This window comes from Centropristis striata, chromosome 4, assembly GCF_030273125.1.
Source record: "Centropristis striata isolate RG_2023a ecotype Rhode Island chromosome 4, C.striata_1.0, whole genome shotgun sequence".
Classification (NCBI taxonomy): Eukaryota; Metazoa; Chordata; class Actinopteri; order Perciformes; family Serranidae; genus Centropristis; species Centropristis striata.
In genome coordinates, this window is record NC_081520.1 from 28,970,895 (window position 1) to 28,997,135 (window position 26,241).

The 26,241-nt window shown below is 37.2% G+C and overlaps 1 protein-coding gene across 1 annotated transcript; it reads left to right on the top strand.

Moving 5' to 3' along the window:
* On the top strand, positions 1 to 15,841 carry arcn1b (archain 1b). Its single transcript, XM_059331398.1, has 10 exons — positions 1 to 162; positions 2,717 to 2,980; positions 4,717 to 4,896; positions 6,058 to 6,263; positions 6,408 to 6,569; positions 7,007 to 7,172; positions 7,365 to 7,512; positions 7,630 to 7,738; positions 12,271 to 12,475; positions 14,177 to 15,841. Exons 1-10 carry the CDS (start codon positions 160 to 162, stop codon positions 14,264 to 14,266), a joined length of 1,533 nt encoding a protein of 510 aa, XP_059187381.1. The 5' UTR covers positions 1 to 159; the 3' UTR covers positions 14,267 to 15,841.
* The last annotated feature ends 10,400 nt before the right edge of the window (positions 15,842 to 26,241 follow it).

Genomic DNA, 26,241 nt, shown 5'->3' on the forward strand with positions numbered 1-26,241 from the left:
TGGCTCTGCGCTGCTGCCATATTGACGCTAGCGAGCTAACAATCACACAACTTGAAGTCAGCTGGATACTCGCACCTTGCTATTCCGGAGTGACTAGAAACCACCAAATCAAGAAACACAGAGAGACGGAAGATCGTTGTACCATAGAGAGAGACCAAAATGGTAAGTCACGGTGGAAAATCAAGATATTTAACTGGCTTCTATCGGGCCTAGCAATTATCATAACACTAGCTAACCTGAGTAGCTAATGCTAGGTATCAGTTAGCTACAGGAGCGAAATAACAAGAAAACATGTAACCGAACTGACAGCGCTAACCTTATATTGAGTTGCTAAAATCGAGTAAATTAATTGTTGTTTCATTATACAGGGTCAAAATCCAGGTGAGTAGGCGGCACTGAGTGTGCAGACATTGCTGACGTTACCTAGCTTGACAAGCTAGCGCTAAGGTTAGCTGCTGTCACTAGCCGGATCCGAGCTAACGTTACCTGCTGTCATATTGTCCTCATACCGTCCTTTACCCAACCTTATCCACATCTGTAATAACATGATGGTTACAACATGTATTCAAGACTGTCAACGTCAAGCTTAGTTTTTTCTTCTCCATGTCAAGTCCAGACCATCCTAGTCGATGGCTTTCATTTCCAACTTCAGCCATTGTCAACGTGGAATGAACACAGTCACTTAATTCATTAATCAGGGTGAAAGAAAGAGTCGGTGGTGGTAGAAGTATTTAGATCCCTTACTTGAATAAACGCACTAATACCACACTGCCGAATTACTCCACTACAAGTAAAAGTCCTGCATTCTAAACGTACCCAGTAAAAGTACCAAAGTATAAATATCGTCACACTGTTAAAATAATCGCCTAACTAATTTTTTTCGAGTTTTGCAGGAAACACCAAAATCCTGACCAAAAGTGTAATATATGACATTTATTGATAATTTCACTCAAAAAGGATGTAACAAAGGATGGCTATTTGTATAGTAACGGTGTGTGTAAATTATGTAACTTAGGCATTTTTTTTGAACATGCCTTTGTGACTTAAGCAAGATATGGTAACACTTTATTTTGAAGGTGTCTATATAGAGTTACACAAGCCTGTCAGAAACATGACAAGTATCATGAGCATTAATGTTACTTCAAATTGTCATTAATGTTCACACATCCCATGTCATGTTTATGACACGCTCATGTCACTCTTATGTAGACACCTTCAAAATAAAGTGTTACCATATCTTGGTAAGTCACAAAGGCGTGTTAAAAAAATTGCCTAAGTCACATTTTATTTTGACTTAGGCATAATAAAACCGCTTAAATCACACACTTGACATAGGCCATTATCTTAAAGGGGTGAAATCACATGATCTGAGGATGTAGGCGATTTTACCACAGGTGGCCGGCGTCATGAGGAGATGATTTAGGCAAAAAAAACCCAATTTTGACAAAAAATTACTTGGGCGATAGTGTGATGATATGAAAATCAACTTAAAGTATCAAACGTAAAAGTACTCATTGTGCAGAATGACCCCACTCCAAATAAATTATTGGATTATTATTAATGATGCCTTTATGTCCGCAGCATTTAACTCTTGTCAAGGTGATGTGAATTTTAACTACTTAATATACTGTTATGTGGTTTAATTTATAATTATCATTTTAAATTGATTGCAGCAAAATGCAGTGGTGTAGGAAGTATTATATTTGCCTATAAAATATAGTGAAGTATAAAGTTGTGTAATGTGTACATACTCAAGTAAGGTGCAAGTACCTCAAAATTGTACTTAAGTACAGTACTTGAGTAAATGTATGTACTTGCATTCCAGCACTGGACTTGATACATCCAGTGTAGTTTTTATAGGAATACTGCACTCGTATTACGCTTACTGATATTAAGCTGACTAAGCACCTCACCAAGCACCACTCAGTTTTGGTGAGTGTTAAGTTTGTTTTGTTGGTTTCCTCGTCAGCCATTCACACAAAGTAAACGCGACTTAGCAGCTTCTGAATGGCATCTGACATTGGTAATTTCAGCATACATGTTCTATGCGTGTATATCTATTCTATATCTATTTCTAGTCTTCTTTCATCAGGATTTTAAAAAGTTATGAGAATCAATAACATAAGTCACACTGATAGCTGAGTGGGTGTGTGTAATATCATCTTAATTTTATGTTATGTTGATATAAGATTTTCTGATGTTTACCTTAGCTAGACTTGCTCTCCCTAGAAAGACTCTGTAGTTCCCTGGTGGTGGAATAAGTTACCAATCTCCATTTGTCCTTCTCAATCATTAGGAAGAGAATAAAGACCCAGCTCTTTACTGAACACCTTCACACATAATCTACATGGATGATGAAGGGGAAAATAGAAAAAAATCCCTATTTGCACTGTCTTTATGGACTACCTGTTAGCACTATGTCCAGTCGGACGCAAATTTAACCCATGGCACTTGCTTGTGTGTTGTCTTCTGACTTGATCTTTGCATGTGTTGTATAAACTCTTAAATGAACGTCGCTGTGGATAAACGCTGCTAAATGAAAATTATAACATCAGTGGGAAATGTGGCTACTACAAGATGAAGCAAAAAGGAGGAACCCTGAACCCAATTTTTTACATTTAGTTCCTTTGGCCAATAGCTTACCTTTGCCATTCGGTTACAGTTGCATGCACAAACAATAATGCAATTAACAATGAAGTTCTGTCTTCACCTGCAGGTGCTGTTGGCAGCGGCGGTGTGCACCAAGGCCGGGAAGGCCATTGTATCGCGGCAGTTTGTGGAAATGACCCGGACACGAATTGAGGGTCTTCTGGCTGCATTCCCTAAACTGATGAACACGGGCAAGCAACACACGTTTGTGGAAACAGATAGTGTTCGCTATGTGTACCAGCCACTGGAGAAACTCTACATGGTCCTCATCACCACCAAGAACAGCAACATCCTGGAGGACTTGGAGACACTCAGACTCTTCTCCCGTGTGGTAAGAAAACATGGAGGTGACATATATTGGCATGTCTATGCAGGAGTGGGAGTGTGGATATTAACACATTTGAAGCTTCAAAGGAGTGAAATACAGTCTGCTTCTGCAATAATCCAGTATAAATGTATACCTGCAACCATTTATGAGCAATTCAATATTTTCTCCCTACTTTATTTTCACATGTAGCTGTATTGTAGTGCTTGTATAACACAGACAACATAAGGTACAAGACAAGAAAAAACAAGCATGTTAATTTTTTTTCTGGCAAAGCCTGAAACTGATGTAATGTTGAATAAGGAGAATATCATTTGGGGAGTAAGCTGAAAATTGTATTAGGAATGTTAATTGGCATATTTTTAGGTAGCATCCGAGAAAACTGTATGGCCACATTATCCTGTAAAGCCTTTAGTATTTTGCTCACTTAAAAGTGAATTGTTGGCTAAATGTATTTCCATTATGTAACTCACTGGTGCAGTGCTTTGTTCCCTTTATATTCTGGTAAATGTCATTGCTGTTCAAGTACTCTGACAGCTCTTTGACTTTTTTAACTAACTATTGGTATTTCTTTGATTTCCTGTTGGCGTATTAGAAAAAGACAGGTAGAAACAAATTGCTTGCACTTTGGATTGCAATAAAAAAAATAACAACTGATACTCCAAGACACACTGTAATGAGACAATTGAGGGACAGCAGAGAAACAAACTACAAATTAAATTATTACATGTATGTGTTATGGAATATATAATTTTAATTGAGGTGGCATAAACAAGCATTAACTCTACACTACGTCACATGTAAACTTACACACAACGATGAGAATAATGTGTAAATTTGTTTAAATTTTAAGCGCAGGGAACAACTAGTAGAACTTATATGGCAGACTAGAGAGATACCTGGCAGTTTCTAATGAAAGTATATTTATTATGTAGAATGAAAAAGAAAAATTCAACGTGTTGCCATGCTTCCTGTAAAATGTCTGGATTTAAATTACATTCCAGAATGGACAAAATATCTCATAACTCTATAGATAAGATAACTATTATGTTTAAGTAAATAATGTAAAGGTTCACATAAATAAGGAAGCTGGTTAAAAATCAACTAATAACTATAACTTATGGAGAAGCTTGAGAATTAATGCTTTTGCACTTCTTCTCGCTCCTTTTCAACCATGTAAACCAAGGTTGTAGATGTCTTTTGCTTTATGCTTTTCAGTTTCTGTAGCTGTGGTTCGTATGATAATTTTCTCTTTTTTTAATATACGTTCAAAATAAATTCAATTGAAAAAATTAATCAAAAGAAAGATTACAGTAAGTTACCTTATGTGATTTGTTTTAATGATGATGACTGGTGGATAAAAGCATGTTTATTACAAATGTCCAGAGCCTGACATCTGTATTAATACACACAGCTTTGAACATCAGGCTCTGCTACTAACACTGTATGGCAGTTAACGGCTTGTCAGAAGCAGGTGAAAGGAGCATTTATGCCACAACAATGATGCAGTGTTAAAACATTCATAAAGAGCCAGTTCTTTTGACAACCTCCCAGTGTTTAGCAGTGCTTTTATTCAGGATCACATGGATCATGATCAGTGTCAGCAGCCAAGCTTTTAGCTTCGACTGTCATGTAGAAATAACACTTTTCTAAAAGTTCACATCTCTTAATGACTGCACGATGTGTCAAATGTTAAAATAGTTCAGTTGTCTTATACAATATTTGTTTTCTCCCCCTGCCAGATACCAGAATACTGTCGTGTCCTGGAGGAGAGCGAAATATCAGAGCACTGTTTCGACCTGATCTTTGCCTTCGATGAGATTGTGGCACTAGGCTACAGAGAGAACGTCAACCTGGCTCAGATTCGCACCTTCACAGAGATGGACTCCCATGAGGAGAAGGTCTTCCGTGCTGTCAGAGAGGTGAGTTCTGTCGTCTGGTTTATAGACAAACATGACAGGCCGGGGCTAGCTGGTTAGCCTGTTAATTTCAGTGGATATCTCTGTAACACAATACATAGACCTCTTTGTCGCTAGTGTAATATAATTTTAAGATTGTTTCAAAACAAAAAAATCTGGCCATATTTTACAAATTGCAGCTTTAACTCATTAAAAATGTTTTTTTCTAAAACTATACTAGTTTGCAGCAATAAATAGGAGTTGTGTTTCCATTAAAATCAAAGCGAATTCCAAGCAACATTTTCAAATGTCGCATTAAGAGAATGAACAAAGCTGCACAAACGTACTTTCATCAGAAGATAGCACTTTAATGTATTGCTGTTGACTAATTTGTCAGTTAACAGTAGAAGTAGAGAAAAAAAGAGGTTGCTTATCTGACAACTTTGGCCACCCACGACAGCAAATTGAGAGAAGACGGCAACAGCAGAAACAGTTTTTTAACTCGCATCATCAGTCATGTGAGTTAAATGTTTTCTAAGTCAGAACTTATTCCGAAAAAATGTTTGTATCTCCTGTTTAAGGCATTTACAATGTTGTTTTTTATTATTCTTTTTTTTTTTTTTTACAAAAAACGTCTTAAGCAAGCATTTGAAGCAGTTCGACTCAGTGGATGTCAATTTTTATTTCATGTTAAAACAGTATTTCAGGATGAACAGGATCCCTTTTTTATATCTCCAGCCACAGCCTGTCAGTCGGGCTCTACCGCAGCTTCCAATCCACAATCAAATTGAATGATTAATTAAACTTAATTAATTAATTAAAAATATAATTTCCTTACAGCCATTAACACTTTGATTTAATACACTAGCAAAAGTTTCACCTGTAAAATATTTCTGCATGCCATTAGCCTATATTGTTACCTATATGTTCTGTATCATGCAGGGATTTATACACAGTGCAACCTCATCCTGTAACCACCGTGTTCTCCCAACCCACTCTGTCTCTTGATTTTGGAATATATACAACTTCGACGTCAGATTTTAAGAGAACAGCAGAAATGCTGTTCCCCCCCCATGATGCAAAGAGATTTGACATTTTTTGGGTGTTTCAAGGAATAAAGACTATTTATTAAATACAATTAATTACCTTTGAATAACTCTTTAATGTTGTTTTTTTTATCCACAGACCCAGGAACGAGAGGCCAAAGCAGAGATGAGGAGGAAGGCCAAGGAGCTGCAGCAGGCTAGGAGGGACGCTGAGCGCTCTGGAAAGAAGGTGCCAGCTTTCGGCGGCTTCGGCAGCGCCGGCATGACTAGCGTCTCCTCAGGGTCCATCATCACAGACACCATTGTCGAGCCTGAGAAACCCAAGATCACAGCAGCTCCAGTCAGGTATAACTCCAAGAAATCCGTTTTGGTTTTAAAGATCTGTTTTTGCTATTGTGATAGGTTGCATTGTGGTGAAACTTTTGTCACCAGGGAGCTCTTTTTAATGGTTGAAGACCACTGTTTAAAGATGCTGCTCTTTCTTTCCAGACCAAGCGGACCGAGTAAGGCTCTGAAACTGGGTGCTAAAGGGAAAGAAGTGGACAACTTTGTTGACAAGCTCAAGTCCGAGGGTGAAACCATCATGCCCACCTCAGGAAAGAGGGGCTCAGATGTATCTAAAGCTCTACCACCACCAGTCAACGTGGAGAGGTACAGACACATGACAACCTTTTGTTTAAGTATAAATATGGTTTACTTCTCTGCAATTATTCGTTTTTAATGGAGACTCAGTGCTTGCTTCCACTGACTATAGTTTGTCAGATCAAAGTTTAAAAGTGGCAATGCTGTGGTCCTTTGAGAATTTGTCTGTACGTAAAGATGGCCTTATTTTTGTGAAAGTGTTAACTTCGGTAAAACTAATTATATTCACATACATATTTATGTTGATAATCTGATAGTGAGGAGAAAAAAACAAATAACCCTTCTCCTATAAACAAAATCGTTGACTATTGCTTTAAATTCTATTTTTATTTAATAACCCATTGTGGTTTTTGAGGCTAACTGTTAACTTTGATAAACATGTGGTCGGTCTTCTGTGTGGTCGATTGATTACTTAAAGCTTGTTTGCATGTGCGTTGTCTCTCCAGTGTACATCTGCGTGTGGAGGAGAAAATCTCGCTGACTTGCGGACGTGACGGCGGCTTACAGAACATGGAGGTGCTGGGCATGGTCACGCTCCGAGTCACAGATGATAAAAATGGTCGCATCCGCCTCATTATCAACAATAATGACAACAAAGGATTGCAGCTGCAAGTATGTTGACCACATTTTCCGAAACATTTTCTGGACTCAGTGGTGTGCCTAACAGCAGAATAGCTTTATGCTCTTGTATTGAATTTTAAACTTACTTTTTAACTACTTAAACACCAGTTACTAAAAACGTTCCTCAAAAACTGCATTCATTCCATTTTCAGAATTTTAAATGTCCCCATTGTCCCCTTTCAGACACATCCCAATGTGGACAAGAAGTTGTTCACAGCTGAATCAGTGATTGGCCTGAAGAACCCAGAAAAGTCCTTCCCTCTCAACAACGATGTTGGCGTGCTGAAGTGGAGACTACAGACCACAGACGAGGCCCTCATACCTCTAACCAGTAAGTGCCAGTACATGTGATTTATCTGTAGTAATAATGTTGCTTTTCTCTCTTTGTTTATTTCAGCCTTTGTCCAGTAATGTGACTGATGATATAACTGTGTTTTTCCTTCCACAGTAAACTGCTGGCCTTCAGAGAGTGGTACTGGCTGTGATGTCAACATCGAATACGAGCTGCAGGAGGACAGCCTCGAGCTCAACGACGTGGTCATCAGCATCCCTGTACCGTAAGTAAATCTGCTAAACAAATGTATGAGCTCTGAATGTGTTTAAGATAAGTTAAACCTTTATGAGTCTCATGATGGCAAAATTGCAGCAAGGAGGATCAGTATAAACGAGGGTAGTGTAAAAGTAGCATAAATATAAAATAAAGAAGGGGACAATATAAAAGTATAGTACATACAATATCAACAATACAAATTTAAAAAAATATATACACATGATGTGGGCGGATATAAATAAGATATCGTGAACATTATTAAACAAGGTTAAAATATAAATCTTGCACAGTAGTATGAGATAATAATGCACCAGAGTGTGAAAAAATTGCACAAGAAAATTGCACATTGGTTACATTAATATCTCCGAAAGCTGACTGTATAACAGTTGTTTATGTCGTGGGTTGTTGTTTCGTTAAAATCATTGTTTAATGGTGTAAAGTGTTTTTTTACTAACTGCAGTGTTTCCCCTAGAATTTTTTTCAGCAGCGTTGCTCCTGTGTCTGTGGCCATGAGCAGTGTTGCAAACTCCCCAGTTAGGAAAGTAGCTATTGGCCGTCCAAAAAGTCGCTAGAAGTCGCAAAATGACGTCATCACCTAATTTGCATATTTTACCATGTGCATGTACTTGTAATGGACGCTGTAGGAGAAAGGAATATAGTTGTGGGGAAGACAAAAAGTGAGTAAAACACACCCTAAATATGTTTAGAACTGCAAGTGCCCTGTCTTCTGTCACAATTTCAACCCTCCTCAATCTGGCCTTAGGACTGGCTAAAGTGACCCAAAAGAGACACTTCCCATAAAAGCCCAAATTTGGCGGCCTCCCGCAGATTCTAATGCCACTATTCCTTCATATACACTGATCTTAATCATTGCCTATTTTAAGAATTATCTTAAAGGAGAATAAGGGTTCTTGTATATTTTATTTAAGGCATCTTATTTTGACAGTCTTTAAATTCTGTGGTCAATTCTGTTAAAACACTGTGCTCTTATTTTGAAAGTGCCATGCATTTAGCGAGAGGAAGTTATTCAAAACAGTAAGTCACAGTTTAGTTTGATTAAGGCCCCGTTCACACGAGGACACTCGCGGGTAAAAACGACAAAATATTTTATCGGAAGTGCCTTTCGTTTAGACGGTGACGGCGTTTTGGGGGCTTAAAGACGCAAAAATCTGAAACCACCCTCCAAAGTGGAAAAGTTACATACGCTCCGCCGTATCGTGTCCGTCTACACTGCCAAGACGCAAAACTCTGCTCAGATCTGCTCACGTCACGTATGTGTTTATGTCACATACATGCTCCAGTAAAGGAAAATAAACAAACGTGGGATTATTTCCATGCGTCGGACCTTCAAGCTGCTCTGGCAGCTCTAATAAACTTACAGGAGTCTTTCCACCAAATGTACAGGATATGTACAGATAGTATTAGTGAACAGAGAAGGATCTGTAAAAACCTCTATCACATTTTGGATGCAGCAATTCGTCGGAGGCGAGCCAGACGGCTGTGAACGAGACCTGGGAGATCTAGTGGATGGTGGATGTGGAAGGAGAAGCTGATGAAAATGTGTGGCGTGAAAACTTCTGCATGCCCAAAGATGCTCTTATGGCTTTAAGTGATGCTGCCTGGCATGCATACAATCGAATTTCACACACTTTTGCGTCACCGTATGCAGCAGATTTCCTCCCGAAAATGCTCGTCTAAACGATGAATAAAAAGTGAAGAAGCGACGCCGCTTTTTTTGAATCTTCTGTTGAGACCGTCCTCGTGTGAACGGGGCCTAAAACAACTCTGTTAGCTAATGTTAGCTCGCGGCTAACGAACGGCATATGCAACAGCGTATTTGGACCTCTGACCGCCCGGTAGGGAGGCCATTTGCTTCACATCAAAAAGGAGGACATTGCATACACTGGGGACACGCGAGCAGATATTTGTTTGGTATGATCCGGTTTTAAGCAGTGTTGTACTCCGATTAGCTTGATGCTTGTCAGTGCTAGCATGTCTCTCGATAGCTGCTTTGTCTTTACTGCTCACATCTACATCACTTCGACATAATGTACAAAAAAAATGAAACACATCCCTCTTACTTTTTGTAACAAACCTGTGTTCTCTTGCCCATTCCGGGTTAAAGGAGGTCTTTCACTTCGGCATTTTCAGACTTTCAGTCTTGATTGACAGCCTGGTGGTAGCAACTGGCATAAGCCTGTGTTGTGGCAAATTGACACATGGCTCATTTGAATATTCAGATTAGCCATTGGGGTGATAGGTCACCACACGAAAATGTAACCAATGAAATTACTTATTTTAACAATGCTGTTTTGACAAACATTTTTAGCCAATAAGTATTAAACTAACAGGGTAACATGTCAAAAGGCGGACCTTTTTTGTTGTTTTTATATATTAAAAATATAACTATGATCCTAAAATGAGTGTTTCTGGTTCAGTTTGCACCAGCCTTGTTTGGTCCAGTTGAACTGAACCCTGGATTGCACGATTTGAACCCATCACAGAAAGTGTCATTTTATGCATTTTCCTATTGTGATGACAAGTTAACAGGAAGCCTATTATGTCATCGGAGCCAGGCGGTTTTTCTGTGATTACGTTGTCTGAAGGCTTATGCCTTGATACAACATTAAAATATCAAGACATATGTGCGGTCCTCAGGGCTGTTTTCATCCCCGTAAGAGCCGATGAGCAACCCCCTTAAAACCTCAGTTTATTATATATAATTAGAGCTTTACCGATAAGGGAAAGGCTCTAATTAAAGAAGTGGAAAGTTAATAGATAACTGATATTGTGGCCGATGTAGTAATTTTTTGAGCTGGAATGAAAATAGACCTTTTTTATGTGGGTTGTGCACTGATTTTTCACAACTCTGTAAATGTACCCAGAGAGCTACTTTCTCAAAAACAAAACTTTATTAAATAATATTTGACATTGTTATACATTATACAAACCAAGTATTACATTATCAGCCAATTATATACATGATAACTGAGAAAATAAAGAATAAATGGGAATGAAATGAATAGCTGCATCAAACATCATTACTGCTCACTTTCAGCCAATTGCTGACTATTTAAAAAAAAAAAGAAGTAAATTAATAGCTAACATAATTTCTAAATCACGCCAAGCAACATTTTCTGTATTGTATATTGTCTAAAAAAAGTTTTCATACCATCACATATCAGACAGCATATAGAGTAGTGTACAATGTGACTAACCATATTAATCCAGGTTTTTAGTATATTTTTTATTGCTACATGGCAAACAAGGTACAAGTAGGTGCAGCAGATTCTCAGAAAACCAACAAGACCCAGCATTTGTGATATGCACGCTCTTAAGACTGTGCAGTTGGGCAGTTAGTTGAAAGGGGTGTGTTAAAAAAATAGCAGTGTGGCATTCAATCAGTGAGGTCATCAATTTTGTGAACAAACAGGTGTGAATCAGGTGGCCTCTATTTAAAGATGAAGCCAGCACTTGTTGAACATGCATTTCTCTTTGAAAGCCTGAGGAAAATTGGTCGTTCAAGACATTGTTCAGAAGAACAGCGTACTTTGATTAAAAAGTTGATTGGAGAGGGGAAAACTTATAAAGAGGTGCAAACAATTATAGGCTGTTCAATAAAATGATCTCCAATGCTTTAAAATGGAGAGCAAAACCAGAGACACGTGGCAGAAAACGTAAGACAACCATCAAAATGAATGGAAGAATAAGCAGAATGGCAAAGGCTCAGCCAATGATCAGCTCGAGGATGATCAAAGACAGTCTGGAGTTACCTGTAAGTGCTGTGACAGTTAGAAGATGTCTGTGTGAAGCTAATCTATTTACAACAATCCCCTGAAAAGTCCCTCTGTTTAAAAAAAAAAAAAAAAAAAAAAAAAAAAGAAGACAAGTGCAGAAGAGGTTACAATTTGCCAAAGAACACATCAACTGGCCTAAAGAGAAATGGAGGAACATTTTGTTGACTGATGAGAGTAAAATTGTTCTTTTTGGGTCCAAGGGCCGCAGACAGTTTGTGAGACGACCCCCAAACTCTGAATTCAAGCCCCAGTACACAGTGAAGACAGTGAAGCATGGTGGTGCAGCATCATGTTTCTCCTACTATGGTGTTGGGTCTATTTATCTCATACCAGGGATCATGGATCAGTTTGCATATGTCAAAATACTTCAAGAGGTCATGTTGCCTCATGCTGAAGAGGACATGACTTTGAAATGGGTGTTTCAACAAGACAATGACCCCAAACACACTAGTAAACCAGCAAAAGTCTTGGTTCCAAACCATCAACATTGATGTTATGGAGTGGACCTTAATCCAATTGAGAACTTGTGGGCTGACATCAAAAATGCTGTTTCTGAAGCAAAACCAGGAAATGTAAATTAATTGAATGTTGTTAAAGAATCTTGGAGTGGAATAACAGCTGAAAGGTGCCACAAGTTGGTTGACTCCATGCCACACAGATGTGAAGCAGTTATAAAAAACTGTGGTCATACAACTAAATATTATATGCAATGAGATGTTTCTGTGTTGTTGTTTCTCTGCAGGTCTGGTGTGGGAGCTCCTGTGATCGGTGATCTGGATGGGGAATACAAACATGACAGCAGGCGAAACATCCTAGAGTGGTGCCTACCTGTCATCGATGCCAACAACAAGACGGGCAGCCTGGAGTTCACCATCGCTGGACAGCCCAATGACTTCTTCCCTATCAATGTGTCCTTTGTGTCCAAGCGCAACTACTGCGACATCCAGGTGGGTTTCCAAAAAAACACCTTGTCATGTTTCTCTGTGTGACTGGAATCTCATCTCCAGTGTCTGCATCAACGACTGGAGTCACTGAGTTTAGATCTCTTACTAAATTTGCCACTTAAGATCCTATTTCTAAACATGAGTCATTTTGGCTCTGAAAGGCTGCAGCTGTCAGTTAAATGTGAACACAAGGTGACATTTTCCTGCCGGTTATGTGTCCCAACTAATCGGCCGCTAAATCGAAAGATGTTAATTTACTTCAGATACACTGTTATCAGTATATAAACCTTTAGATAACAGGAAATTGCATTGCATAAATGCCCAAAAAAATTAGGCCCTTTTTGACCACAGGTGTGATTTTTTAAAAACTTTTTTTTTGCTGTCATCTAAAAATGAACAATGTTTTCAAAACATAAGTTTCACTAAGAGTTGACATAACCTACTCTGTGCATTCCCATCAAGAATTTTTTCCCACTATTACTATTGAAAAAAATATAAAGGTTTTATTAATTTTTTTCTCTTGAAACGAGGCCTTATTTTGTATATTTGACTAAAATTGACCAATAATGAAAAAAATATGAAAATTATATATCAATGTGTTGGTCATGAGTTGCCTTAAAAGGTGAAAACACGCCGATATAATAAACCGATTAAATAATGTGGTGCTGCTTACTTGATTAAATGCACAACCTCTGCGCCTATGTCTGTCATATGTTCGGAATTTTTTACTGTTTGCACATCACCTCTCTGTTGCACCTTAAGCACATGTTGACTTATTATGTCAATTGTGAAATTGGCCAAATTTGCCCTGATTGTGGGTATTGTTATTGATTATCTCAGGGAGAGCGTCATCCAAGTTTTAAGTAGGATGTATCTTTTTGTATTTTATTTGAAAGCAATTGTCAAGGAATGAATATTACATAACACATGCGATAAGAGTATGCTCCATAATACTGTATGCTTATTCCACTACAGAAGAGAGATGAAAATCTCTGCAATTAGTTGTGTATGAAAAAGTATCGGTATCGGTAATCGGCTAAATGAGTTGCAAAAATCGGCATATCGGATATGGGCAAAAAATCCAATATCGTGCATCCCTATAATTATCATAATAATAATGTTAATGACTATTATGTCAAAACTATTTTTATAGGAATGATAAAGTTGTTAAACAACATACATGGCACTGATTGGTTAAACAAAACAATAAAAATAAATAAATACATTGTAAATGAATATGTAGTGAACACGCAATCAAGGTTTTAAGTGGTAAGACAAATTAATTTTTACACTGTGAAATGTTGCACTTGTGTTTTAAACACAAAAAAATGTTTTATATGTTTTATAAAACTGCTATCATCTGAAAATCCCATATATTGATACCACTTGCTTTACAACGAAGCACGATTGGACATTCTGGGGCGAGAAAAGTATTGCAGAAATAAATGTATACATGTAGAAAACAATTCATAAATGTAGAAATAAATATAAAATGATTAAATTTAGAAATAAAAAAACTCCCAAATATTGATATTTATTGGCCTCAAAAACCCAGAATTAATCTGACTAAAGAAAACGGATCAATGACTATACAGTGCGGATATGCAGATGAAGGTAAAATTCATCCTGATTGTGCTTATTATTTATAATTGTAAATATAACTGCTTCCCTAATTTTAATGTGTTTTTTTCTTCTTTTTTCCAGGTTACCAAAGCGACTCACGTAGACGGCGACAGCTCCGTTAGATTCTCTTCAGAAACCTCCTTTGTTGTCGACAAATATGAAATCCTGTAAAAAAAACACAAAACAAAAAAAATATTCAAAGAAACCGACAAAATCAAAAAAATCACAGACAAAAAAAGTCCAAATCTATGCTACAGAGAAAGATTGAAGATTTCTTGCCTGCCCACCCTGTATACTATTTCAGAGACTGTGTACATCGACAGGACTACGTCAGCCCTCTGGCAAAGCCTCTTCCTGTGGTGGAGCAGAGCAGCAGTGGTGGTGTATTTATATGTTTGTATGAGAGAGGATCATCTATATATAGAGTTAATTGAACAGGAAACACACACACAAAAAGAAAACTACACTGATGCTGTTGGGTTGGCCAAGCAGAACTGTAAAGTGGACTTCAGACTAAGTAGAGGATGACCGTGGAGGTGCAGGGGAGGCCGGCGGCCGTCTCCTCGTCAGTCTATCAGTAAAAACCAGGAGGTAGAGAGGGAGAACAGGATCCTGAGGCCACTGAATCAGTCTCCACTAGAATGAGCGCTGGTAGTTTAGCGTCCCCTGGGCATCTACATCCTCCACACCCTTTCTTCTTCAGCCACATTGCAATGGTTCATCAATAATGGGGTTTCCTTCTTTCTTTCTTTTCAGATTTTCTTACCCATAATAATAATAATTACTACAGAATTGTAGCTCTCAATCATTATAAGCCTCTTTAAACTTATTGTGATTTGCTCTATTGATATCTCACTTCAAATGATTGTTTCTGTTTTTTCTTGTGAAGAATTTTTTCGTAGAGGTAACACTTCGCTTAAAAAAACAAAAAAAAAGCAAAAATGTGGCTCTGTGCTCAGTATATTGTCTGTACTGTCTGCGGTTATCATCAGCAAGATTCTGTTCTTTTTTTAAAACTATTTTTTACTGTTTAATTTGTCATTGTTTACCACTAATCTGGATATTAAAAAAATTGAGTGAGCAGGACTTTGTGAGGAAACGTTACCTTTCCCTGTTAATCCATCTGACCATTGCATCTGTTGAATCTTTATTGTAACACCATTGCAGCCACTCCTCACGCCATGTTTCACTCTGGTCCTTTTTTAATCCAGTGATCAGCCCTCAGAGAATAAAAAGTACTTTGAACGCAGCCCAGAAACAACATCCAAGCCCCTTAATCTAACATCACACAAGATGTTTTAGATTTGAGATTGAAGTTGATGGGTGTTGGCATGATGGTGGAACTCCACATACGCACACACGCACACACACACACAGGGATCAGAGACTGCCGGCCCAATATTCGACCCCTCCCCTCACATCCTCGGTCAGCAGAGACTACCGGAGCCCTCTCGGTAAACTCTGCTGCCCTTGTTCATCCACCTCGTCATCCTTTACTGACATTCTCATTATACATATTCAAGATATAACATTTTGTCTTTTCATGTTCTTGTTTTTTTTTTTTTTTGCTTTTCTTTCATTTGTACTCCCCAAATTTCAATTTAGCAATGGTTGTGTGGATGTGGGGTTGAAAATGACTAGATTGAACATTTTTAACTAAATTACTGAAGGGGAATCTTAACATTCCAGTGTACAATTAGAAAAAAAGAATCTTTAATGGAATAAAATGTATTATTGAAAATCTAAGTCTGACTTGGGTTTTTGTGTTGGTAATACACGTAATTAGCAGCAGGAATTTATCATCAGTTATGCCAGAATGTGCTCCAGTGTAGTGGTGTGAGCATAAGGAGAAATAGATGAGCAATAAATATGTAGCAATAAATAAAAAAATCAATGGACATTCTATATTCTTACACTTATTTTATTATTTAGGTATTTCTGTATTCATTAATTTCTACATTTTTTTCATGTATTTAGTTTATTATTTCCACATGTATTTTTACATTAACACATTTATTTATTATGTATTAATTTCTGCATTCATTTGTTTCTACATTAATGCATATATTTCTGCGAGACTATTGTCACCCAACAATGTCAAAATGTAAATTGGCTGGGAAGTTCTAGCATCACTGAAGCACGATTGGACAAAATTCTTCCATAAATAAATATATTTAGAAGAAAAAAAAATATATATATATATTATATATAATAAAAATATGTATATATAAATAAGTAAATACATGTGGAAATGAAAAAAAAAAATGTGGAAATAACTAGATAAATGAAAATGTAGAAATTAAAAAATATATAAAAAAAATAAATGCCATAAAATACAATAAATGTAAAAAAAATATATAGATTTTAATTTATTTTTCTTGCATATATATTCATATATATATATATATATATATATATTTTTTTTTTTTTTTTTAATTTTATTTCTACTTAAACAACACTAGTTTTAAAACAGGACATTGTCTAAAACAAAAAACATGCGTAATAATTTCCTTATTTATATATATATATATATATATGAGAGAGAGAGAGAGGTCTTGTTTCCTTAAAAAAATGATATTGCCTTTCTCTCAGAATATGTTCATATTTGAATTGCTTTTAGTTGACCATAAATTGATTAAGAATTCCAAAGGATATTAAAGAGAGGCAGTCACAGTACAGCTACAGGGTACGGCTAAATGACTAACAAAACAAAACAAAACAAAACACGTATTTCCTGCACAAACTCAATTTAAATTGAGTATTTAGTTTTTTTGTGTCTTATCTGATGACTAACCAGCTTTAAGCTGTGAGTGACTCATGTGAGACATTCATTAGCCTTAGCAGTCACAGAGGCCAGACTAAACATGGAGCAGTGAGCCACAGGTTGTATTTCTGCATGCATGACTCATGTCTGAGCTTTGTTGTACCACTAAAGTAACTCCCAGTGGTTCCCATCCCTCCTAAATCAGCCTGGTAACGTGTCTTGTCACCAGTTGTACATGTCAAAGACTTCAAAGAGTGTTCAACCCTCAAAGTGCAACAGTTGATATTATCCACTTATTCATGAGTTTAGACTGGAAAAAAAAACTGCTCGTTAACACAAAAATCTAATCAGCCAATCGCATGGCAGCAACTCAATGCATTTAGGCATGTCGACATGGTGAAGAGGAGCTGCTGAAGTTCAAACCAGCATCAGAATGGGGAAGAAAGGGGATTTAAGTGACTTTTCATGGCAGGGTTGTTGTTTGACGGGCTGGTCTGAGTATTTCACTTGGTTTACAGAGAAAATATCCAGAGAGCCTTGATGCTTGTTGATGCCAGAGGTCAGAGGAGAATGGAGACTGGTTCAACAGGAACTCAAATAACCACTGGTTACAACCAAGGTCTGCAGGAGACCATCTCTGAACACACAACACGTCCAACCTTGAAGCTGATGAAGACCACCGCCACTTTATTAGGCACACCTTGTAGCTAATAAAGTGGCTGGTGAGTGGTTGGGCCAGAAGTACTGAAGCGTCTTAAAATGTAAGCTATTCGAAGTTTTATTTACATTTATAGCAAATATAGCTTTACCGACAGTGAAAACGTCACTGAACTGAGATGTTTCATATGGTTTATCACTTTTTATTTGCTTGTTTTTAGTGCAGCATGGAGTCAAAGATCAAACAAACTCTTCTTCATATGTTAAAAAAAAAGTTCCTCTTATCACTTGGTAACATTTTGTGTCATTACAATAAAGGAAAATTACATTTTAATTTCTAGTAAAAGGTTCAGAGCAATGTTCTAAAATCTTGATATGACTCCAGATTTTTTTATTTACTTTTTTATTAGCAGAACGCAAATTTTACAATGCACATATATTGTTCTAACATAAAATGTTAATGTTTTAAACATTGAACACATTTTTAAAAAAATGTAAAATGTACTTGTTATGGAAGAAATAACATGAAAATACATTGATAATAAACCAAACCTTATCTTTAATTATACATTTTTATAATAATATTGAGAATAATAATGATAAAAACTAAAAAATATATATATATATTTTAAAACTATCAGTTTTAGAATGATAAAGGTGTATACACTGGGGGAAAAAATTATAAATACATTGTAAATACAAATGTAATGTACAAGCAATCAAGGTTTAAAGTGGGGAAAAGAGGAAGAATATAGGGGGGGGGGGCATTTATAGTAGTGTAAATGATCTTTTTGCACACTGATGTCAGGTTGTGTGACAGAAGAACAGCCATGAAGATGAGGCTGAGCTGAGACGCTGCGGCCCAACAGATGGGTAAATGCTGGGGAAGAAGAAGGGTGTGAGGAGGGGGGAGGAAGGGGGAGGAGGGCTTTAAAGGGTCAGAGGGGGCGAGTTCAAGAGAGCTTACCAGGACCCATATTTGGACTGTGGGATGTTGTTAGAGGAGGGGGTGGGGGGGTGTTAATAGCAGCCCTCCAGTCATAAAAAGAGGGTGTGTCTGTGTTCCGAATGAATGAGCAGGCTGATTATCTTTGTGAAGGGTCTCAGAGGAGGGAGGGGGAGAGGGAGAGGGAGAGCAGGGCCACACTGGGGCAGACACTGTTGTCTTTGGCATGTTAAACACACAGTCGGCAGGCAGACACTTCACACTGCAGAGCACACACTCACACACTGTGGATGTTTTGACTGGATCAGAGGATTTTAAACATTTTTTGTTTTTTTAACTGAATGGAGTTTGGAGTTTAGAAAGTTTGATAAAGTCTCGTTTTTTACCGACCTGGATTCAAGGATGATGCTCAAGAAAGTGCGATTTAAGGTAGGAAAACAGTTAAGCTCTTCATTTTTTTGTATTATTGTGACTTTATCAGTGGTGGAAGAATATTAACATCCATTACTTAAGTAAAAGCACTAAAACCACAATGTGGAATTACTCTACTACAAGATTTTATTTTGAAAGGCACAATTGTGGATGAAAGAAAAAATAAAACAAACTTAAGAGGCAAATGTTTTAATGTGTTCAAACTGATTATAAACATAGAGATATGGTGAGTCACTACAGGCAAAAATATTGTTTTTTTCATGAATTGGTTGATTTGGAGATTTTGGGCTATTTATAACGTCTTCTTTCAGACTAGTGGGAAATAAAACATCCAAAATATACTTTGAGGTGTTTATTTTACTGCAGTTTGTCTATTTGTGTCATGTTAAATAAATCACTTGAAAAGTTACAAGTCACTGAAGCTGGCGGCTAAATGTAGTGGAGTAAAAAAGTACAATATTTGGCAAAAAATGTTGGAAATATTTAACCTCAAAATTGTATGATACTTGAATAAATGCACTTAGTTACATTTGTCCTCTGGAAGTTAGGGAGATAAGGTATATATGTGCATAATAAGTTTAGTTTAATGGTGACATCTGATACCTGTAATAGTCTTCCTTTAATAAGTTAATATTTCTTGCATTAGTGTGAGCAGTAAATGTTTAGTATTTAATAAAGCAGCTCCTCCTGTTCCTGTGCTCTAATTATCACCTCAGTGTCACCACACACACCGAGCAGCAGCTTCTCTCTTTGAACTGCAGACAGACACTCACAGATTCTGACTGGGCTTCTTAAAAGCAACTGGACACAATGTGTGTGTGTTACAGGCGGAGAAAGAGTTATTCAAAATGGTTAAAGTGGATTTGGAGACAGTTTGATCGATAATCTATCAAATTCTTGGGTGGATCAGTATCAACCAAGCCATCCCACAGGACTGCCAATGGACCAATGCACTTGGGACTAAACCCAGCGCTCTCCTGCTCAACTTGTCGGGCTGACAACATCAGCCAAGGTAGACCTTCCTCCCAATCTCCCCCTATCTCTGTGCAGTACGCACGCAACAAGGACTTGCATGATAAGCAGATGCATGATTATGCTTCACCTTCAACTGCTTCAACACATGTCCAAACAAATGAGATATAAAGTTAGAGCTTTGGTTGCTCTGAATCACCTGCGGAATGCCAAAACTGGAGAAAAAAAACTGTGTCAACTCCTTGACTATTGATCTTGCAGAAATTGAATACAAAGGATATGCTGCAGGGTATCTTGTCATCTGACACATCACTCGTCAGCAGATACGAACAACCAGACTTTGAGGTTGGCAAAGGCCCCACACAATCTATAATCAAATGCTCAAATGGTTACCGGAGTAAAGTGAGCCGTCATTCACTTCTCTGTAGTCAAGCCAGCCGCCCCTATATAATGTAGTGCGTCTGTATTGTGATATTTATGGTAAATTCATTGAAACTGCTCAGAGTGAGCTGACATGAAGGGAAAAACACTTTACTGTCATTCCTTTTCACTTTTTTTCAGTACAAAACTATTACCTGCAGAGGGGAGATGAAGTCTTAACTTTACATCAACACACCACGTGAAATAATCAAAATGCATCGTGCAGAAAATGTATTTGTTGTGTCGACCTGCGGTTTTCAGTTTTCAGAATTAAGTGTTACACAACCCAGCCCAAATACCAGATAATTAATGAAATGAAATGAAATTATATATATATATATATATATATATATATATATATATATATATATATATATGTATATATATAAAATTATAATTTTATATATATATATATATATATATATATATATATATATATATATAAAATTATAATTATATATATATAGATATGAAAATAGAAAATAGTAAAATATACAGACAAGAAAATATATAAAATTAAAAAATATATAGACACAAAAAGTATGATGATGGGGTTATTCCTGCTGTGAGCTCTGCAGGAGGCAGACAGCCTGCAGGGCTCACAGCGGGGTGCTGCTGGTCATTTATCAGGTCATCACTATCACTGTAACAGGACACAGTGAATGAGACTGAATGGAGAGTGTGTTATTTCATGTCACCTGTTAGTGTCAGCTGCTGTTTCCATCCTCTGAGAGGTGACACTTTTCCCGAGCAGTGTGTCACAGAGCGTGTGTGAACAAGAAAAAAAGAGAGAGTGAAAAAAAGCAAGAAAACAAATCAAGAAAGGAGTGGAGGCTTCTTCAGCAGCTCTTTAGTGATGTAAGTGATATCAAATAAGCCACGAACCTTTTTAATATATAGGTAGTTATTGAGATGGTGAAGATTTAATAATTTACTTCAGTCAAACACCACACCGTGAAAATACGCCACTACAGTACGGTAAAAGTCCTGCATTAGAAGCTTGACCTTAGTAAAATTATGAAAGTTAATGGTCTGAGAGTATCAACACTTAAATATTATAAATTATATATTAATTTTTATTTTTTTTACATTTTTATTGTTCTATTCTTTTATATTCTCCCCTTTGTTGATTTTATATAACTCTTATATTTATGCTGTTTTTTTCGTAGAGGATTTTTAAATAATTTATTTAGGATGTGGTAATATTTTTTCAGAGTCAGAAAGATCTATTTTTCAAAATTATACTCAAGTACAATGAAATTATAGATGGCTTCTCTCCATGCACATATACAAAAACAAAAAGTATAAAAGATAGGAAATAAAACTATATATATAGGAGACATAAAGACATAAATACAAGCAGGAAAAGGCAAAATAGCAGCTTAAAAATAGATTCTAGATTATGTACACTACAGGCCAAAAGTTTGGAAGCAAGATCGAATTTGTACACAAAAAGATTATAGTTTCATTAGTATACTTTGCAAAAAAAACAAAACATGATTATTATATAAAGAGCAACTTATCAGAACACATTTAAACTATATTTGTCGGGTTTATGGGTTTTTCTTGCTTAGACTGTTGTAGTTGTGACTCTTGCAAATCTTCCTAACACTAAAACTAAGCCCTTCTTCTCTTTTGTTCACATTAATTCAATTCAATTCAATTCAATTCAATTCAATTAAAAAAAATTGAATATTTTTGGCCCTTATTGTCCTTGCTTCCAAATTTTTGGCCTGTGTACATATATATTTCAGGTTATTGATAGGGAGGTAGTTGTTGAAAGTTTAATAAATAGCTTTTATTTACAGTTTTGTGCAAAGTTTTTCGGTGTGCATGTGTTTCGCTGTCCCTCTCCCAAACAGAGAGTGACTTGTGTGTCTGTTATCTCTGAGGATGCTGCACGCTTTCTTTCTCAGTCTGGTGGCATATTTATTGTCTCAACACACAAAGGACTTAAGTTTTACATATCACAGCAATGATACATGTACAGTATTTGTAACAGAGATTTTAAAAAAAAGGTGCTTTGGAGCACCATAACGGCCTAGAAACATTGTACTTTACAAGTATATAAAAGAAACCGTTTCATGCTTCTCCTTACTGCCCCTTCTGTATTCGGAGCAGAGACAGAAAGAGGATATTGGAAGAATTCTGTATCCGTATGTGGAATTTTCTCTGTGTGAGCGTTCAAACAGCAGCAGCTCAGTGGAGCGTCCAGCTGTCCTCAGCAGCTTTTTGTTTGGCTCTGTCTTCACACCGCCCCGCCACAATCTGTCTGACACCTCTCCTCCACAGCAGCTATGGCCTTTATGAAAGGCCATCATGTCACATGTCAAATATTTATTGCTTTATAACTTGCAACCAAACTTGGTCACAAATCATTTCTTGTGGATTCTTTGTCACCTGTATTATTCTACTGGGACCGTTTCTGTTTCAGAAGCCTTTGTCTGATATAAGAAGTCATCTGAACACTTCTGCTGGGATTTTTACACATTAGAGAGTCTTTGATCATCGTTAATGACTCTAGTGTTGTAAAGTTGTTGGTGTTGTGAAGGATACATATTTATTTTTTTATTTATTCATATAGTTTTTGTTAATGTTTAAGACAAAATAACAGTCACTATTATTGAAAAATAAATAAGGCATAAAGTGTATTTTGGCCATGGTCTGACTTAAAGGAGGCACATTATGCTCTTTTTTTGCGTTGTAGATTCTGATGTGTTTTGGGTTTGTAGAAATCATAAATGTTTAGCCACCAGATATAAAATCAGATGGCTTTGCTTAAGTGGAAATAATGCTCCTAAATACAATTAAAACACATTTACGTTATAACTAACTAACTATGTCTACATGATGTGGTTTGTTAACAGTTATTAGGAGCTGGACAGTGTGTGGCTGGTGAGTCTTTGTGGCTCACCTACTCCAGCAGGAACTACCAGCAGGCAGATCTGAAGGCTTTGCCAGGTGTTTATATGTTTGTCTGTGTGTGGACTGATTGTCTCTTTGTGATAGCATCATAACCTTGACAGATACAAAACATTACAGCTGTGTAGTTGAGATCAGAATAAAGACCGAATTGAAGATGTGTGTGTGATCCCATCACAATATCACATTGATGGTATCACAATCACAATTTGGTTTTTTTTATTGCTAAGTAGATTTTCACATACAAGGAATTTGCTGTGGTGTATTGGTGCATAAGAAGAAACAAACAAAACACTATAATATCTATCTATCTATCTATCTATCTATCTATCTATCTATCTATCTATCTATCTATATATATATATATATATATATATATATATATATATATATATATATATATGTATATATATTTATATATATATATATATATATATATATATAGAGAGAGAGAGAGAGAGAGAGAGAGAGAGAGAGAGAGATTAAGGCAAATATATGAAAATATAAACAGCAGAAACAATATGTACAAATATGCCATAATTTAAATGAGGGAAGGAGCTGCACAAATAGGAGTATGCAAAATATATACATAAAATATTTACAATCTGCAATATAATGTCAGGTGGCTGTGTACACGGTAATGTAATGTATAAAGGGTGGAGTAGGAGAGTCACTGTGGGTCTCTGGCCTTGTTGATGAGGCTAGTTGCAGAGGGGAAGAAACTGTTCTTATGGCGAGAGGTTTTGGTCCTGATGGACCCTAGCCTCCTGCCGGAGGGGAGTGACCCAAAAAGTCTGTGTCCAGGGTGGGAGGAGTCAGCTATTATTTTGCCTGCACGCCTCATATTGATATTATATTATATTTTTGGATTGTTAAATTGGGTTTGAATATTATACATTATAAAGAAACATTTTTACAATTTTTCATTGATGCAATTTCATTTAGCAGACTTTTTTTTTTTTCATCCAAAGTGACATTTTAAGTTCATAAAACACAAGCAAAGATCAAGTAGGAAGGTAACACATGAGAAGAACAGTGCAACTATTGCTTTTCTTTCTTTCTTTCTTCTTCTTCTTCTTCTTCTTCTTCTTCTTCTTCTTCTTCTTTTTCTTCTTCTTCTTCTGTGTGAAGGTGTTCAGTAAAGAGCTGGGTCTTAAGTCTCTTCTTAAAGATTGACAGAGACTCAGCAGATCAGATGGAGTTTGGTAACTTGTTCCACCACCAGGGAACTACAGAGGAGAAGAGAAGAGTTTACCATTTGAGGCAAACTTGTTCAGCACTTCTCTTCAGTCCTTTCAGGGGAACGTCATCTCGCAGCAATCATTACAAACACATCAGACATGCTGTCCGATGCATAATGGACAGCATGTCTTAGTATCTTATAGATCTATTTCATGCATAAATGCATAAATAGATCTATAAGATACTAATAAACAGCCAGCCAGCTGTGTATCTGTAATCTTTATCTGGTATTTTGATTCTAGACTGCTTGAACCTTCGTCTCAAGGTTAGCAGTTCAATCTGTTCTCTGTTGACTTTTAGTCCAACAACAGTTGATTTTTCTATATCAGTATATCAGTATTTGAGAGTTAAAAAATCTGACAATAATAGCCATTCCACCCTTTTATAGGGTCCACCTTTGTGTCCAGCTGCTGCTGATCTCTCCTCAGTGTGGCTGCAGGTTCCATGAGCAGCACCAGATGGCAGTAGTGTTCTGCTGTTTCCTGCCGTCTCTCTCAGACACCATCATAAAGAATTGATGCCTGAAGCTAAACTCTCAGTAATCCCTCAGAACAGCAGCACTCCCAGACTTTTGTCTACATAAACCACTGCCGGCCATTGTCAGAAACGGGAACAACATTTCAGCGTTGAAAGATGGAGCATGACATGAAGATTGACATGGAAGTTATTGTGGGAATACTCAGTCAGTCTGCGATAGTGTCGTTCAATACAACATTTCTCTGGTGGCACATTGTAGGCCCACAACAGAGCTGCAGCTTCCTACAGTATGGCCCCGGGCTGCAGGGGCAACATGTGGGTGTCGGATCCACCACCCATCAACTGCAAACACTTCCTGGCAAAAAATGATGACCCATTTCCTTTAAATCTTTACATTCCTCCCCCTCTGCCGGCCCTGAATCGCTTGGTAATTGAATTTCCATCCCGCACAGAGACGTCCAAGCTTTTTGTTCCCTGAGTGAGATACTCCAATCATCTCAAAGGATCAAGTCAGCGCCCATCGAGGCCTTTGATGTTCATAATGAGCGCTTCCCTCAGCTCAGCCCTGCAGCGCTGCACTGTATGTTTCTATAAAGGCGTTAGGATTTGAATGGGTGCGTGGGTGCTGGTGTGGTGCAGGGGAGGAGGGGAGCAGAACCAAATATGCTTTTCATTAAAGATGAAAGGAGAGAGAGCTTTTACTGTCTCTGACGTCTGTTTATGCTAAGTGTGAGGGTGTGTGTGTGTGTGTGTGTGTGTGTTCACATAAAAGAGAAATTTACCTTTGACCTGCTGTGATTTGTGGTTACCTGCAGGCTTGTCCATGCAGTGTGACTGCAACTGGTGCTTTTTTACTGCATCAAGCATATAAAGCTCAGTGCCGTGTCATGGTTGTAAGCATCGCCCCAACAGGACAGATGCTAATAAGGAAAGACAATCTTATATGCACTGTGTATAATCACTGCATGCATACTAAAGCTGCTCGGGGCCATTTTGCACACATTCAGCTCAAAAGTTTTCATTCCGAGCTAAGAAGAAATCCTGTGATGTGATGTCTTGTTCAGCAGCACTAATCAAAAGCTCCACTTGTCAATTGATTCTGAATTACCAATGGATCAATGTGAAAGGCGTTGCTCATGGTTAGAAAGTCAATAGTACCCCTTCTGGTTTACTGAGCTCTTTTGCCTCACAAAAAGGTACCTTGTGATGTTTTGAGCAGCAGTTGCACTAAAAGGAGCAATAATTTCATGAGCAGGCCTCCAAACTACCTGCAGCATCACCCTGTCACTCTGGAGTTGGCCACTCCCCCCAAAA

Excerpts from the sequence above, each read along its gene's own strand:
- arcn1b (XM_059331398.1), top strand. Across the intron at positions 2,981-4,716 it reads TCAGACTCTTCTCCCGTGTG|ATACCAGAATACTGTCGTGT; the intron begins GTAAGAAAACAT and ends TCCCCCTGCCAG. Across the intron at positions 7,173-7,364 it reads ACAAAGGATTGCAGCTGCAA|ACACATCCCAATGTGGACAA; the intron begins GTATGTTGACCA and ends GTCCCCTTTCAG.